The sequence below is a fragment of the Cherax quadricarinatus genome, chromosome 38, assembly GCF_038502225.1.
Source record: "Cherax quadricarinatus isolate ZL_2023a chromosome 38, ASM3850222v1, whole genome shotgun sequence".
Classification (NCBI taxonomy): Eukaryota; Metazoa; Arthropoda; class Malacostraca; order Decapoda; family Parastacidae; genus Cherax; species Cherax quadricarinatus.
In genome coordinates, this window is record NC_091329.1 from 10,161,521 (window position 1) to 10,177,651 (window position 16,131).

General features: G+C 39.6%; 1 protein-coding gene across 2 annotated transcripts in view; it reads right to left on the reverse strand.

Annotated features, from left to right (window-relative positions):
- The window catches only part of Evi5 (ecotropic viral integration site 5), a gene marked incomplete at its 5' end in the record, with an annotated part of 29,713 nt that extends 20,043 nt beyond the window's left edge, over positions 1 to 9,670 (reverse strand). For both annotated transcript variants that reach the window (XM_070092096.1, XM_070092097.1), the window contains 6 exon segments: positions 1,153 to 1,330; positions 5,543 to 5,724; positions 5,843 to 6,013; positions 7,110 to 7,238; positions 8,019 to 8,174; positions 9,568 to 9,670. In XM_070092096.1, coding sequence (XP_069948197.1) covers positions 1,153 to 1,330; positions 5,543 to 5,724; positions 5,843 to 6,013; positions 7,110 to 7,238; positions 8,019 to 8,174; positions 9,568 to 9,670 — 919 coding nt within the window.
- Positions 9,671 to 16,131: the final 6,461 nt, after the last annotated feature.

The window sequence follows — 16,131 nt, forward strand, 5'->3', positions numbered from 1 at the left end:
CTTGACAACACTGTTTTTCTTGAACACTCTGGGATTTTCAGAGTGATACACCAGTAAAGGCTTCACTTTGAAATTCCCACTAGCATTACCACACAAGAGTTAGCCAATCTTTTATAGGCTTGTGTCCTGGGAGTGCCTTTTCCTCCTGTATGATATAGGTCCTCTTTGGCATTTTCTTCCAAAACAGGCCTGTTTCGTCACAACTGGACACTTGTTGGGGTTGGAATTTTTCAGCCTCTACATAACCTTTGAATTCCCGCATGAATTTTTCAGCCGCATGTTTGTCTGAACTGGCAGCCTCACCATGCCTTACAACACTGGCCTTGGCTGGCCTTAAATTCACCAACATCAGCACTTATTACAGGCAGTTTCTTTATGAGATCAACATGCAACTGCCTTGCTTTTTCGCAAATTATCGACTGCACAACACTATCTCCTGCTAACTCTTTCTCTCTGATATGAACCAACAACAATTTCTCCACTTCTGTAATTGTTTGGGATCTCTGTTTCGTTATCACATTCACCCCTTTTGCAACATCAGCTTCCATGATTTCTTTTCTCTTTGCCACAATGGAGCTGATGATTGATGGCGCCTTTCTGTACAACCTGCCGAGTTTGGCAATGTGTATGCCACTATCATATTTTTAAACGATTTCTTTTTTCATTTCTACGGTGTTCCTCACTTCCTTTACCATAGGACTGGCACTAGAGCTTTATTTTGGGCTATGGTGGCTTATTTAGCAATCACACACAATAAACAAGTGCCAAAAAAAATGGATTATTACAAAATGTTTCATATGACCTCACAGGATATGTTCATTCACCAAGAAACGTGACACTGACTGAGAATGTGTGGGAGGCGGCTTTGTGTGCGTGCTCGCACTGGACAGGTTCCATACCATCGATGGAAACGGAGGAAATCGACGATGACGGAACCAATATTTTGACGAAAGAAGTCAGCAAAAACGGAAATCGGCAATAACAGAGATCGTCGAAAAGGGAGGGTCCACTGTATATATATATTAAACCTACTGCATTAACATCTATATCTCAAACACCATAATGAGAAAATTATCACGAAAGTAGGAGGTCCAAGAATACACCTTACAAATCAGTTACTTTGGCATATCATAATAACATAATTTTCTTTACCTTGAGCATTCCCTCCATGTCCATACAGAAGAGATCTTCTTTGCCGAGTGTGAGGCAGGATAGAGCTGTCCGGAATATAACTTCTATACCATCCACCAAGAAGCAGTCCATTACACGGCATGCAAGAGGTTGAGGCAGGGTGGTGGAAAACAATGTCAGGAACCATGATGAAGCGTACCTGTATTGAAATACAATGTTAAACATAATGAAGCATACATGTACCTGTATATGTATACAGAGATACAGTAATCATACTAGGCACACACTATTAGCAAAATATTACTGTATGCTAAATATTTTAAAGTCAAATGCAAAAGTCCTATTAATTTACTGTGAAGAGAAAGACCAGTATCTCTGGTAGCAGATATTTATTTATTTATTATAAATTTGAGCACACATACAGAGGTACAAAAAAATACAGATAAGAGCAGCATGCCAAAGCCACTTATACTATGCATAGCATTACGGGCTGGCTTAAAATTAACTTAAGATTAACTAAGCAATGATGAATTCAGTGATAAAACATTAATGTAAACAGATTACTATAAAGCACAAGTGAGTATTACAAAGACAGGTCATATGGTTGCATTCAGTCATATGAAGGATTCTGTTAGGTAGTGTATTTAAAAAATAATAAAGTTAGATTCGGTTTTAGGTTTAACATTTATGTGATATAATTGTGAGAAACATTTAAGATATACAATTTATAAGGTTCAGTTATTCAGTATTTATTTGGTTTTGGGTGAGTAAGTGATCTTTGAGTAGAGACTTGAATTTATAAACAGGTAGTGTTTCTTTTATATTTACAGGTAATGAATTCCAGATTTTAGGGCCTTTTATGTGCATTGAGTTTTTGCATAGTGTGAGATGAACACGAGGAACATCAAAGAGTGATCTGTGCCTTGTGTTATGGTCATGTGTTCTGTTGAGGTTGGCAAGGAGATGTTTGAGGGGAGGGTTAATATCAGAGTTAAGTGTTCTATGTATGTAATAGGTGCAGTAATAAGTATGGATGTTTTGTATGGTGAGTAGGTTTAGTGTATTGAATATTGGTGGAGTGTGCTGCCTGTAGTGAGAATTTGTTATCATTCTAACTGCAGCCTTTTGTTGGGTAATTAGTGGTCTGAGATGGTTAATTGTTGTTGAGCCCCATGCACAAATTCCGTAGGTGAGATAGGGGTAAATAAGAGAGTGATAGAGGGCCAGGAGGGCTGACTGTGGAACATAGTACCGTATCTTCGATAGTATGCCTACAGTCTTGGAAATTTTCTTAGAAATTTGTTGTATATGTGTATGAAATTTGAGTCTATTATCAAGGTGGATTCCTAAGAATTTTCCCTCTGTTAGCTTTGTGATAGGTGATCCGTTTATCATTATGTTAAGAGGGACATCTGAAGCTCTGTTACCAAACTGAATGAAGTAGGTTTTGTCAATGTTTAGTGTAAGTTTGTTAGTCCTCATCCAGGTAGATATTTTCTGTAATTCGGTATTTACAGTATTGGCTAGTGTGACTGGGCTCGGGTGAGAGAAGACGTATGTAGTGTCATCTGCAAATAGTGTGGGTTTGAGTAATTGCGAAGCATTTGGAAGGTCATTTATGTATAGGAGAAAGAGAAGAGGGCCAAGGACACTTCCCTGTGGGACACCAACTGTAATTGGTTGCGCAGAAGAGTTTGCCCCATTTGCGTACACATATTGGCTTCTGTTGCTGAGGTATGACTTGAGGTAGTTGAGGGAGTGCCCTCTTATACCATAGTGTGACAATTTTACGTGGAGCAAGTCATGGTCAACTGTATCAAAAGCTTTACGTAAGTCAATGAAGATCCCCAGTGGGACTTCTTTTTTCTCTATTGCAGTGTATATATGTTCTAGCATGTGTATAATAGCATCATTAGTATTTTTATTAGGCCTGAATCCAAATTGGCAGGGGTTGAGTATGTTTTGGGAGATAAGGTAGGAGTAGATTCGTTTATGAATTAATTTTTCGAAGATTTTTGAGAGAGGGTGTAAGTTGGATATTGGCCTATAGTTATTCAACTCTGTTTGGTCTCCTCCTTTGTGGATCGGGGTGACCCTTGCTATTTTGAGTACTGTAGGGAAGGTGGAGGATTCGATGGATTTGTTAAAGAGTGTTGCAATGATTGGAGATAGCACTTGTGACACTTTTTTGTATATAAAGGGTGGTAAGGTACTTAAATCTCCTGCCTTGTTTTTTAGTGCATTGATAATAAGGGAGACTTCGTATGGGTTAGTCGGAGCTAGGAACAGTGTGTTCGGGTAGTTGCCGGTGAGGTAGTCATTTGGTGGGGTATCTGAGCTTGGGATTTTATTGGCAAGGTTTTGTCCTATAGTGGAGAAGAAATCATTGAGTCTGTTTGCTGTTTCTGTTGGTGGGAGTTGGGGTTCATCTGATTTTGCTAATTTTATTTCGCTATTTCGTGATATCTTTTTTGTTCCCAGAATTTCTGATAGGGTTTTCCAGGTCTTTTTTATATCACCTCGTAAGTTGGATAATCTGTTCTCATAATGCAATTTTTTTGCCCTTCTTATCAGGCTGGTTAGGATTGACGAGTAACGTTTTGTTTGGTCTCTGGTTATGTGACCCATTCTGTACTGTTTTTCATATTGGTGTTTTGTATTTATGGATTTGAGAATGCTGGGTGTTAACCAGGGACTGTTCAGTCTCTTTGCTGTCATCTGTTTAGTTTTTTTAGGGCAGTGCTTGTTATAGAGGTATTGGGTCTTTTTTAGAAAATTATTAATACATTCATCAATATCTGTATAGATTTCTAGCTCAGTGTGCCAATCAATGTTTGCTAATGCTGTTGTGAAGTTATTAATGGCTGCCTCATTGTGAAGTCTGAAGGTGACTTTAGTAGTGTCTTGGGGTAGTTTACCAAGAGTTGTTATGAGGAAAGTAGGGTAGTGGTCTGTGGTATTATCTGTAATTATGCCTGATTTTAAAGGGGATATGGTGTTGGTCCAGATGTGGTCAAGTAGGGAAACACTAGTCTCTGTAACTCTTGTAGGTTTTGTTACTGTTGGTAGTAACATACAGTTACTCATTGTGTTTGTGAATTCAGTAACGTGTGGGTCCTGGTCTTGTAGGAGATTTATATTGAAGTCACCTGAGAGTAGTAAGTGATCTTTGTTCATGCGTGCATCAGTTATCATACTTCCTAGATTTTGACTAAATTGGCTAATGTTTGACTGTGGAACTCAGTAGATGTTTATCAATGTGAGAGGTTTTTGTAGGTATTTGGATTTGAATTTAGCTATTATATATTCCCCATGTTCATCCCTTGTGCAAGTATTAGTGATACATTCTAGTTGGTCTGAGTAGTATATGGCTGTGCCACCCCCTTGTTGGTCTGGCCTACAGTTGTGTATGGCTGTGTAACCAGGAATGGCATAGACATCTGTACTATCAGGCTTTAGCCAGGTTTCAGTTAGTGTAATGATGGACATATTGGCATGTAAGGAATTTAGTAATGCTATGAGGTCATCATAATGCTTGCTTAAAGATCTGATATTGTAGTTAAAGACAGTTATGTTGTTGTTGGCACTGAGAAGTGCCTTTGATTGTTCTGCAGTGTAGTAATTACAGTAACTGTTTGATTCATTTAAGTCATTAAATAAGAGGTTGGTATCAGGATCAATGCTTGTAATCATAAGATTTGTAGTGAATCTATAGTTAGAATTAAGTATAAAACAAAGTATAAAGTCTTAAGCTAAAAAAGAGCACCTGAATTATTTAACAAATGTAAAATAATGAGCTAAGGGACTAATACAAATAAAGTGATGATCATATAATAGAGCTTGGGAATATGATAGTAGGTAGTACTATAAAGGTAATTTTTTAAAGTTAGAATTATAGTTTAAAATTATAATAAAAAGGGACTAATATAGGTTGTGGTGAAGAATAAAGTGGTAATCAAATAAATGAGCTTTGGAATATAATGGCAAAATTGTGAACTTATTCTACTTTAGCACCTGAGAATAGCACCTTGATTATTTTAACAATTGTGGATATATAAACTAGGATACTGGGGTAATTAAGGCATACAGACTTATTATATATGTAAATCAATTTATACACTCTTGAATGATGCATACTATTCAAGGGTAAAGAGGAGGTGCATTGACAAGTAAATGGATCTTCATCTAAGACACTGAAGCCACCCGACCCTTAAATCAAACTAAATCACCCACACCCTGTCCTATTCCCCAAGTGCTGTGTGACTCTCTTGGGCTTGGCATTTCCCCATAAATATACAATACCATAACTGTTTGATTAATGCACTGGCCATCTATAGTAATAATAATAACAATTTATGGATGAATAAAAGAATAAATACCTAGAGTACAGCTTCATTTTACAATAACTCACATTGATGTGTGAAAGCTCTGTGAGGTGAAGTGTGCATGAAGGTCTGGTAAATGTTCCTGAATAAGACACTCCAGCTGATACATACAGAGTCCCAACTCTGCCATGGAAGGTTTGAACATTTCACGCATGCGGTAGTCCTGCATCAGCTTAACTAAAACAGCAAATGCTTCTTCCTCTGGCATCTGAAATTTTTATTTTATTACATTAATCCTAAATTTTATAGTTTATGGTGCAAATGGAATTATCTGTAGTGACAATGTACAGAGTGAGATATGTAATACTAGTAGAATAAGGCATTACCTGCATCAGCAGTAGTCCAACAATGAAGGCTGAACCTTGGCAGTACCCAACTTCTCGGTCATGCAACGAGTATGCTTTCATGACATTAAACAGACTCTCTTGTCCCAATCCATCTTTTTCCTTGAAAAAATCATGCTCGGGATAAGTGCGAGCAATGTCCCTACGAATAACCTGTAAAGGCAAGTTCTGTTAAGCAGTGTATAATTTAAAGTTTTTGCTTGGTGGATCATCTGACCGTCATGTACGAGCAGCACAAGTAATCTGGCGTAATGCCCAGCATATCTCTTGTGCTTAACAACATTCTATTACATGTGAACTACATTTTGTAATACCATAGAAAGAAATAAGGTTTGTTTCTGTTTGCTAAGGAGGAAATTTGATCTGCTCAAGAAAAATAATCAAAGTTCGAAATCCTGTGTCTTAATTTTCTTAAGCACATAAAAATCAACAAACTTAACTACTGCTTATTCCCCTACTAATAGGTTTTTCTGTTAATATACAGGAGGGCCCCATTTATACAGCAGGATAGATTCAAGGCTACTGTTGTAAAGCAAAAACTGCTGTAAAGTGAAACATACCCTTCGCTTTTTTTTTGCTTTTTTTTTTTTACTTTCAAATGCATATAAAAACCTGATAACACATTTACACTATCATATATCAAAGAGCCTTACGGAAAACTGTACAAAAACCACTCAATGTTCAATAAATCTCTTCCCTTTCATCTACACAATGTTCACTCTCTTCACTTACTTCTCTTAAAGATACTGGAATAGTTTTTATCAGCAAATTTTCTGTCTTTCAGTTCTCATAATGAAGCATAAATTCTCCAGCTTTTTATAATGCTTTATCCACATTAGTGTATATTTGAACTTGCTTCATTAAAAATCACTTAAAATGTTGAAATGGGTTTGCCGACTTTCAAATATAAATTTAACACCAAATTTAACATTTCTTGTTAGGTTGGAAATGTACTTTATTGGTCTGAAGAAACAAGGAAATACAATAAGACCTCACTAGCATCACTGATAGATTCTTGGAAACTGACTAAGTGAAACAATTATCGTATGATTATCACATACACTTCACAAATTTTTATTGTACAATAATTTGTATTCATTCGATTTTTTTTCCTCATCAACGCTATAATAAAGCTACATTATTTGAGGACCTGCCATACACTAACATATACCATACTGTACTTTAACTGACAGAAAGACGAATACAAAGACAAATGTCAATCAATGAGAGTATAATTTTGACATCGTACCTTCTCACAAGCTGATGTTGTTCTAAGGTATTCAGCATACTTGGCTTTCTCAGGAGAGTTGTGCGCAGAGCAAAGCAGCTGCCAAGTGATTCCTCGGAAATGGTGAGGGATACCTTTACGTACCAACTCCTGCAAATAGCAAACTGCATTATCCTCATATCAACGTATTTGTTGAGTAAGCTCTGGCTCTTAGGCCCTGTCTCTTAATCATTAATCAGCCAGCGTGTTGCATTTCCAGCTTCCCTTGATTTCTATTTTCCCTTCAAAGGTAATGATTTGATGCTGGTGCAGTTCTTGATTTAAGGAAACAGAGCTACCCTCCTCTTTTTCAGATCAAACATGATTAATCTTATCCTCCTCCCATTCCAGACACTGTATGACCCTCACAGATTTAGCAATTGGTCATGAATAATCTACTTAGTGCATTATGTATACTGTAGTGAAATGCAGTAGCTGTAGGGGTTATACAGAAGATGTAAGAGTTCTACAACAGCTGAGAAATGGGAGGCAATCAGGTTCAATCTACTAGCAAGGGCCCCTTATCAGCATCATTTATTTACTGTATCCCATGGGGGATACAGCAATTACTGTAGTATACCTTGAGGAATATGGTAGCTACAAGATAACAGACACTAATTCAACTGAGAGTTTAATTATACTTCTGATCAATAATTCACAAAAATTTTTGGTAATATATATTACTTTATTAATTACATATTACTTTATTATTACATTAATCCTGCCCATAATGCTCTGCATGTAAGGGGCTTTCGAAAAGTGCACCCAACTATTATAATACCTTGTACAACTATGTATCATGTCCTAATAAAATATTATTATTACTATTATTATTATTATATTATTACACAGCAGCTGAGAAACAAATGTCAGGAGAGGAAAACAGTTTACCTTCATCTGCAGACTCTTCTTTTTGTTCCACGTCTCCCAGTCGTTGACAAGACGCCCCCATAGCCCCCATAGATCCTCTTCTGGATCCTGTAGTTGTGAGCCCCCAGTTGAGCCCCCGCCTGAGGAGCCACTTGAACCCCCCGAAGCCACAGAGATCTGTTGAGAGAACACCCATACTGCATCACACTCAAAGTCTTACAAAACTGTCAGATACAGAGTTCTGCAAACAACTTGCTGAAGTACCACATTAGATAGATTTGTTGGGATTTTTAACCCGGAGGGGTAGCCACTCAGGATAACCCAGGAATGTCAGTGCATCATCGAGGACTGTCTTGTCTTATTTTCATTGTGGTCCTCAATCTTGTCCCCCCAGGATGCAACCCACATGAGTCCACTAACACCCAGGTACCTACTTACTGCTAAGTGAACAGGGACAGAAGGTGTAAGGAAACATGCCCAGCATTTCCACCCAGCCAGGGATTGAACCACAGAGCATTCTTATATGTGGGTCAGCAGGCCACCAGCACCAACAGCCTGGTTGACCAGACAAGCCTGGCCCATGGCCAGGCTTGGAGCAGATAAACTCTTGGAATTCATCAAAGGTAAAGTTTCTCGTGACTTTTTCTATACTACTTCTGAGGATGTATAGAAACACAAAAGTGTTCGGGTATTTCCAATGATATTTTTTACTTGTACTGTGGTATTTTTTAGTAAAAAAGTTATTACAATATGATGACTAATATTACCCAAACTAAAACAAAGTAGAGGTTTGAGATAAATTTTGGAAATAAGTCACTGCCTTTTTTTTTTTTTAAGTTATCCTGGGTAATTTACACCGTATAATAATTGTACTTATGTGTATGTTTGCCTAAATAAACTTATTAATGACCGGATGGGTGATATCACAGATACAGCTTTGACATTGCTCAGTTTGGGAAACCTTAATAGTCAGAGGTTTTGTATATACCACAGGACCAAATAGGTGGCCATAGGTACCAATATATATTCATTTTTTTATTTTATTTTATTTTATTTAGGTTACCCTATTATAATGCCTAGTCAAAATGCACCTGGTCACAAATTTTACCCTGTACATCCGTCCAATTGTTAAAATTACAAAGTGGTTAATATCTCTAAAAAATCATTTTCACACCTGCTTTTTTTTTTTTTTTTTAGAAAAGGTCCAAATAAAACTATTCCAAACCCACTTGTATGTCAATATGTATTTTAAAATATAAATAATTACAAAACTCGACCAAGTAGCTATCCTCTATATTGACCTGCTGTTATATTTTAAGAAGACACTTACCTGTGAAGTGTGTGAAGACTTTGCAGCAGCAGACACTCACCTGTGAAGTGTGTGAAGATTTTGGAGCAGCAGACACTCACCTGTGAAGTGTGTGAAGACTTTGCAGCAGCAGACACTCACCTGGGAAGTGTGTGAAGACTTTGCAGCAGCAGACACTCACCTGTGAAGTGTGTGAAGACTTTGCAGCAGCAGACACTCACCTGTGAAGTGTGTGAAGACTTGGCAGCAGCAGACACTCACCTGTGAAGTGTCAGAAGACTTGCGAGAGTGTCCTGCACCAGTGGCTGATCCCACAGACTGTGTAGAGAGAGAGTTGAGGGACTTGGAGTCTGTCTCAATCAACCTGTGGAAGAGGAAAAACAACAATAATAATAATAATAATAATAATAATAATAATAATAATAATAATAATAATAATAATAATAATAATAATAATAATAATAATAATAATTTCTACAAGTACATAATGCAACTTATACAGACCATAGCTGACATCAATGACATCATACTATATAGAAAGCCACTTGGTATGCAGAGCATTTTGGACAAATTTGGTCAATTCTGTCCCCAGGATGCGACTCACCCCAGTCCACTAACACCCAGGTAGCTATTTTACTGCTAGGTGAACATGGGCAGCAGGTGTCTTAAGGAAACATGCCCTAATGATTCCACCCATACCAGGGATCAAACCACGGACCTGAGTGTGTGAGCCAAGTGCATTACCAATGCAGCTATGGGACCAGTATGATGTGTAGGAAGTGCTTCATGGACCAGTATCAGTAGTGGTGTACACATGACATTTACCACCAAGCATCCAGCATCCTTGGGTTGATATCTTAATAGTCAGGGTTCAAATTTCCCTTCAGCAGACATACCAAAATGTCAACATTTTTTATGAGCAAAAGAGCACATAAATATTTGTTTATATATACAGTATGTCAGGATTCTAAACTGAGACTAAGCAACAGTAACTGACCTGCTTTGATGAATTAGGAGCATAGCAACAATCAACCCCACGAGAGGCAAGTACAGGAAGGCCTCGCTTTACAGCGCTTCACTTTTAAGACATTTCGCTAATGCAGCTGTTTTCAATTACTGTATACCCATTCTTCATTTATTCAGACTTCCTACAATAAATATATTCACCACTTACTATAAGCCAAAGACAAAAATATTTCAAGGTTAAGTAATGCATGCAGAGTACATACATGTATATGCATTTTTTAGGCCTAGCTATATTGCTCACTTAATATCATAGTGTAAACATGTTATCAGGCTTTTATATGCATTTGAAAGTTAAAAAAAAAAAAAATTCACTTTACAGCAATTATCGCTTTACAGCAGTAGCCTGGAACCTAACTTGCTGTACGTATAAGCGGGACCTTCCTGTACTGCATATTTTGACCACCCACCAGTGTCCATCTTCAGGGGATAGTGATAAACCTCAGTTACAAGCTGAGATACAAGGTACTTTCCTATTTTATTTTCTCCTTGTTAGTATACTTGCATCAATGATCAGTGTTTGTTACTCTAGTGTGTTTGGAGCTTCTACATTACTTCCTCTAGTACACAGCAGTCTACTTAACCTTCTGTAAGTTATGAAAGAAGTTGCCTCAAATAGGAAGACTGGGGGAGTCAACACCACACCTTCATGCATGATCATCAACAACACCTGAACACATTACATACATCAAACCTCTCAACGCTGAGACTGGTACATATAATCTCAAGGATAAGTGTCAAGGTTGTCAGTTTAAATGGGTTATAAAACAGACATGTTGATAACTGAGAGACTTGTCCAACACAATTGTTAATAACTGAGAGACTTGCACAAGTGTATCAATTATCAACAAGGTGATCCACAGCCCAAAATGTTTAAGCCTATATGGTACTCTCCTGGGTCTTGATCTATGGCAAGAATAAAAAAAAATATTATAACTGAATGACAGATGGCACTATGGTGGAATTTTTGTCACAATGAAAGCAGGCATGCGAGAGTTGATTTTTTTGGGGAAAGGTCAGTGGTACAGCCGGACTGTTTGGGAGTTAGTTTTCATAAAATCCATTTACAAATAAATGACCACCACTGCTACTGGTGGTCTCTGCCAGGGGCAAAACACACACACAAATATAAATTCCAGCAGCAGCTCTTGGTCGTACCCGCAGCTAATGAATTATAAATAAGTTGAGAAATAGAATATCACTTATGTGTGTATGTTAATCCCTGGAGGCAGCGAGGAACACATACACACAGGAATGATAACAGATGTCTTTTTCCGAACGAGATATCAGTTCCTGAGGAAAGACAGAGGGAGTGGAGGAGTGGCACTGCTCATCAAAAACCAATGGGATTTTGATGACCTGGAGAGAGGAGATGGAGGAGAAACAGGAGATTACATAATAGAAACACTTCAGTCTGGAGGTCCCAATGTGGTAATTGCAATGATGTATAACCCACTACAGAACAGCAGAAGGACAAGGCAAGAGTATGATGAGAGTAACAGAGCGATGGTTGACACACTGGCTGAAGTGGCCAGAAGGTCTCATGTAAGTAGGGCAAAGCTGCTGACTGTGGATGACTTCAATCACAAGGAAATTGACTGGGAGAACCTGGAGCCACATGGTAGTGTCCCTCGTGTACCAACACATAAGGGACACTACCAGAGAGAGAGGAGAGGATGAACCAGGAAGACTGGACCTAGTATTCACCTTGAGTAGTGCAGATATTGAGGACATCACATATGAAAGCCCACTCGGGGCCAGTGACCACTTGGTTCTGAGCTTCAAATACACAGTAGAGAGGGAAGCAGGAAGGGCAGGACAAAGGAAGCCAAACTACAAGAGAGGGGACTACACAGGCATGAAGAATTTCCTGCACGGGGTTCAGTGGTACAGAACTGGCAGGGAAGTCAGTAAATGAGATGATGGAATATGTGACAACAATATGCAAGGAAGCTGAGGATAGGTTTGTACCCAAGGGTAACAGAAATGACGAGAGAGCCAGGATGAGCCCTTGATTCACCCAAGGGTGTAGAGAGGAAAAAAACCAAGTGTGCTAGAGAATGGAAGAAGTATAGAAAGCAAAGGACCCAGAAGAATAAGGAGTGCAGTTGTAGAGCCAGAAATGAATATGCATGGGTAAGAAGGGAGGCCCAACGACAATACGAAAATGACACAGCAGTGAAAGCCAAATCTGATCCGAAGCTGCTATACAGCCACATCAGGAGAAAAACAACAGTCAAGGATGAGGTAATCAGGCTGAGGAAGGAAGGAGGGGAGATCACAAGAAATGACCACGAAGTATGTGAGGAGCTCAATACGAGATTCAAAGAAGTGTTCACTGAGGAGACAAAAGGGGACTCCAGAAAGACTAAGTGTTGGACACAATACACACAGCCGAGGAATAAGTGAAGAGGCTGATAAGCGGGCTAAATACCTCGAAGGCGATGGGGCCGGATAACACCTCTCCATGGGTCCTGAGAGAGGGAGCAGAGGCGCTATGTGTACCACTAACAACAATCTTCAACACATCTATCGAAACAGGGCGACTATCTGAGGTATGGAAGACAGCAAATGTAGTCCCAATTTAAAAAAAAAAAAGAGACAGACACAAAGCATTAAACTACAGACCAGTGTCACTGACATGTATAGTATGCAAAGTCATGGAGAAGAGTGGTGGAGCACCTAGAAAGAAACGAGTTTATCAACGGGACCCCTGATATATCTTTGATATACCTCTGAATAGTTTCGAGAGTTTATCTCCTCTCTGAGCCCGGCTATGAGCCAGGCTCATCTGGTGCTTGCCTGGTCAACCAGGTTGTTGCTGCTGGAGGCCTGCTGCCCCACATATCCATCACAGCCTGGTTGATCTTGCACCTGGTGAAGATACTTGTCCAGTTTCCTCTTAAAGGCTTCTACACTGGTTCCAGCCTTGTTTCTGATATCTTCTGGTAAGATGTTGAATAGTCTGGGACCCCGGATGTTGATACAGTGTTACCTTATTGTCCCCACCGCACCCCTGCTCCTCACTGGGTTTATTTTACACTTCCTCCCATATCTCTCACTCCAGTATGTTGTTATCGCAGTGTGCAGATTTGGGACCAAGCCCTCGAGTACCTTCCAGGTATATACAATGGACCCCCGGTATTCGATGGCATCGGTATTCGATAAATCCGGTATTCGATGCATTATATCGCAAAAAGTTTTCCTCGGTATTCGATTGAAAACCCGGTATTCGATACGATTCGTACGAGACCTGTCCACATGTGGCCTGAACTGCCCCTTGTGTGCCAGTGTTTACAAGCCAGCCAATGTGCGTGCATCTAAGGATACATTCAGTACATTCCATATTATCACTGTGTTTGGTGCTTGTTTCTGCAAAATAAGTCACCATGGGCCCCAAGAAAGCTTTTAGTGCCAACCCTGTGGTAAAAAGGGTGAGAATTAGTATGGAAATTAAGAAAGATTTTGAAGGGTTTGGGGCTAACCCTGAGAAGCCTATACCAGTTGTGGAATACATTGTGCCTACTTCAAAAATTAAGGAAATGTGTGCACAGTGGGTTGAAGTGCAAACCTTTATGGATGAAAATCACCCTAACATAGCTATTACAATGACAATGTTGTGGCCCATTTTAGACAAATCGTAAAGGAACGGGAGGTACAGAGCTCTATGGACAGATTTGTTGTGCGACAGAGGTCCAGTGACTCTCAAGCTGGTCCTAGTGGCATTAAAAGAAGAAGGGAAGTAACCCTGGAAAAGGACTTGCTACCTCAAGTCCTAATGGAAGGGGGATTCCCCTTCTAAACACACACCTCTCCCCTCCTTCCATCCCATCAATCATCACCAGATCTTCATTAAAGGTAAGTGTCAATTATTTTATTGTTATTGTAATTATTCTATTGCATTAAACTTAATATTTCATGTAGTAAAATCTTTTTTTTCATACTTTTGGTTGTCTTGCACGGATTAATTTGATTTTCATTATTTCTTATGAGGAAAATTGATTCGGTTTTCGATATTATCGGTATTCGACGAGCTCTCAGGAACGGATTAATATCGAATACCGGGGGTCCACTGTATGTACCTCTCTCTCCTCTGCTCCAATGAATACATGTTCAAGACTTGCAGGCATTAGTTTAAGTGCTTTACAAGCTCAATGTGAGCCGTAAACGATCTCTGTATTTGCTCCAGCTCAGATATTTCTCCTGCCTTTAACAGGCCCATCAGCACTGAGCAATATTCTAAGTGAGGGAGCACTAGCAATTTGAGGAGTGTCACCATCAGCATTATTTCCCTCGTTTTGAAAGTTCTCAATACCCACCCCGTCATCTCCCTGGCTGTCGTGATCTTTGTCTTGTTATGGTCTTTAAAAGAAAGGTCCGCTGACATAATTATTCCTAGGTCTTTTACGTGTTCCTTACATTCTATTTGGTGACCCTCTTGAGTTTTGTATATAGTGCTCCTTCTGAGTTTTTCATTCTTTCCATATGTAAGCAGCTGGAACTTATCACCATTGGTGATAAGGGATTGGAAATCCTGTGTCACAACCTACTGGAGTTCTATGACATGGTGACAGCAGTAAGACAAGAGAGAGAGGGGTGGGTAGATTGCATTTTCTTGGACTGTAAGAAGGCGTTTGACACAGTTCCACACAAGAAATTAGTGCAAAAGCTAGAGGACCAGGCAGGGATAATAGGGAAGGCACTGCAATGGAGCAGGGAATACCTGTTGTGAAGACAACAGCAAGTCATAGTACATGACGAGGTGTCAGAGTGGGCACCTGGGACGAGCAGGGTTCCACAGGGGTCAGTTCTAGGACCAGTGCTGTTTCTGATATATGTGAATGACATGACGGAATGAATAGACTCAGAGATGTCCCTGTTTTCAAATGATGCGAAGCTGATGAGAAGAATTCAATCAAACGAAGACCAGGAAGAACTACAAAGGGATCTGGACAGGATGCAGGCCTGGTCCAGAAACTGGATCCTGGAGTTCAACCACACCAAGTGTAAAGTCATGAAGATTGGGGAAGGGGAAAGAAGACCGCAGACAGAGTACAATCTACAGGGCCAGAGACTACAAACCTCACTCGAGGAAAAGGATCTTGGGGTGAGTATAACACCAGGCACATCTCCTGAGGTGCACATCAACCAAATAACTGCTGCAGCATATGGGTGCCTAGCAAACTTAAGAATAGAATTCGACTTCTCAATAAGGAATCGTTCAGAACCCTGTACACCGTGTACGTTAGGGGTATATTGGAGTATGCAGCACCAGTTTGGAACCCACAACTAGCCAAGCACGTAAAGAAATTAGAGAAAGTGCGAAGGTTTGCAACAAGACTAGTCCCAGAGTTAATGGGAATGTCCTACGAGGAGAGATTAAGGGAAATCGACCTGACGACACTGGAGGACAGGAGTGATAAGGGGGATATGATAACGACATATAAAATATTGAGAGGAATCGACAAGTTGGATAGAGACAGGATGTTCCTGAGATGGGACACAACAAGGGGGTCACAGTTGGAAGCTGAAGACTCAGATGAATCACAGGGATGTTAGAAAGTATTTCTTCTGTCACAGAGTTGTCAGGAAGTGGAATAATCTGGGAAGTGATGTAGTGGAGGCAGGATCCATACATAGCTTTAAGAAGAGGTACGAAGAAGTTCATGGAGCACGAAGTGACCTAGTAGCGGCCAGTGAAGAGGCAGGGCCAGGAGCTGTGACTCGATCCCTGCAACCACAACTAGGCGAGTACACACACACACACAGTACATGTATTACCACGTACAGGTTACCAGGTAC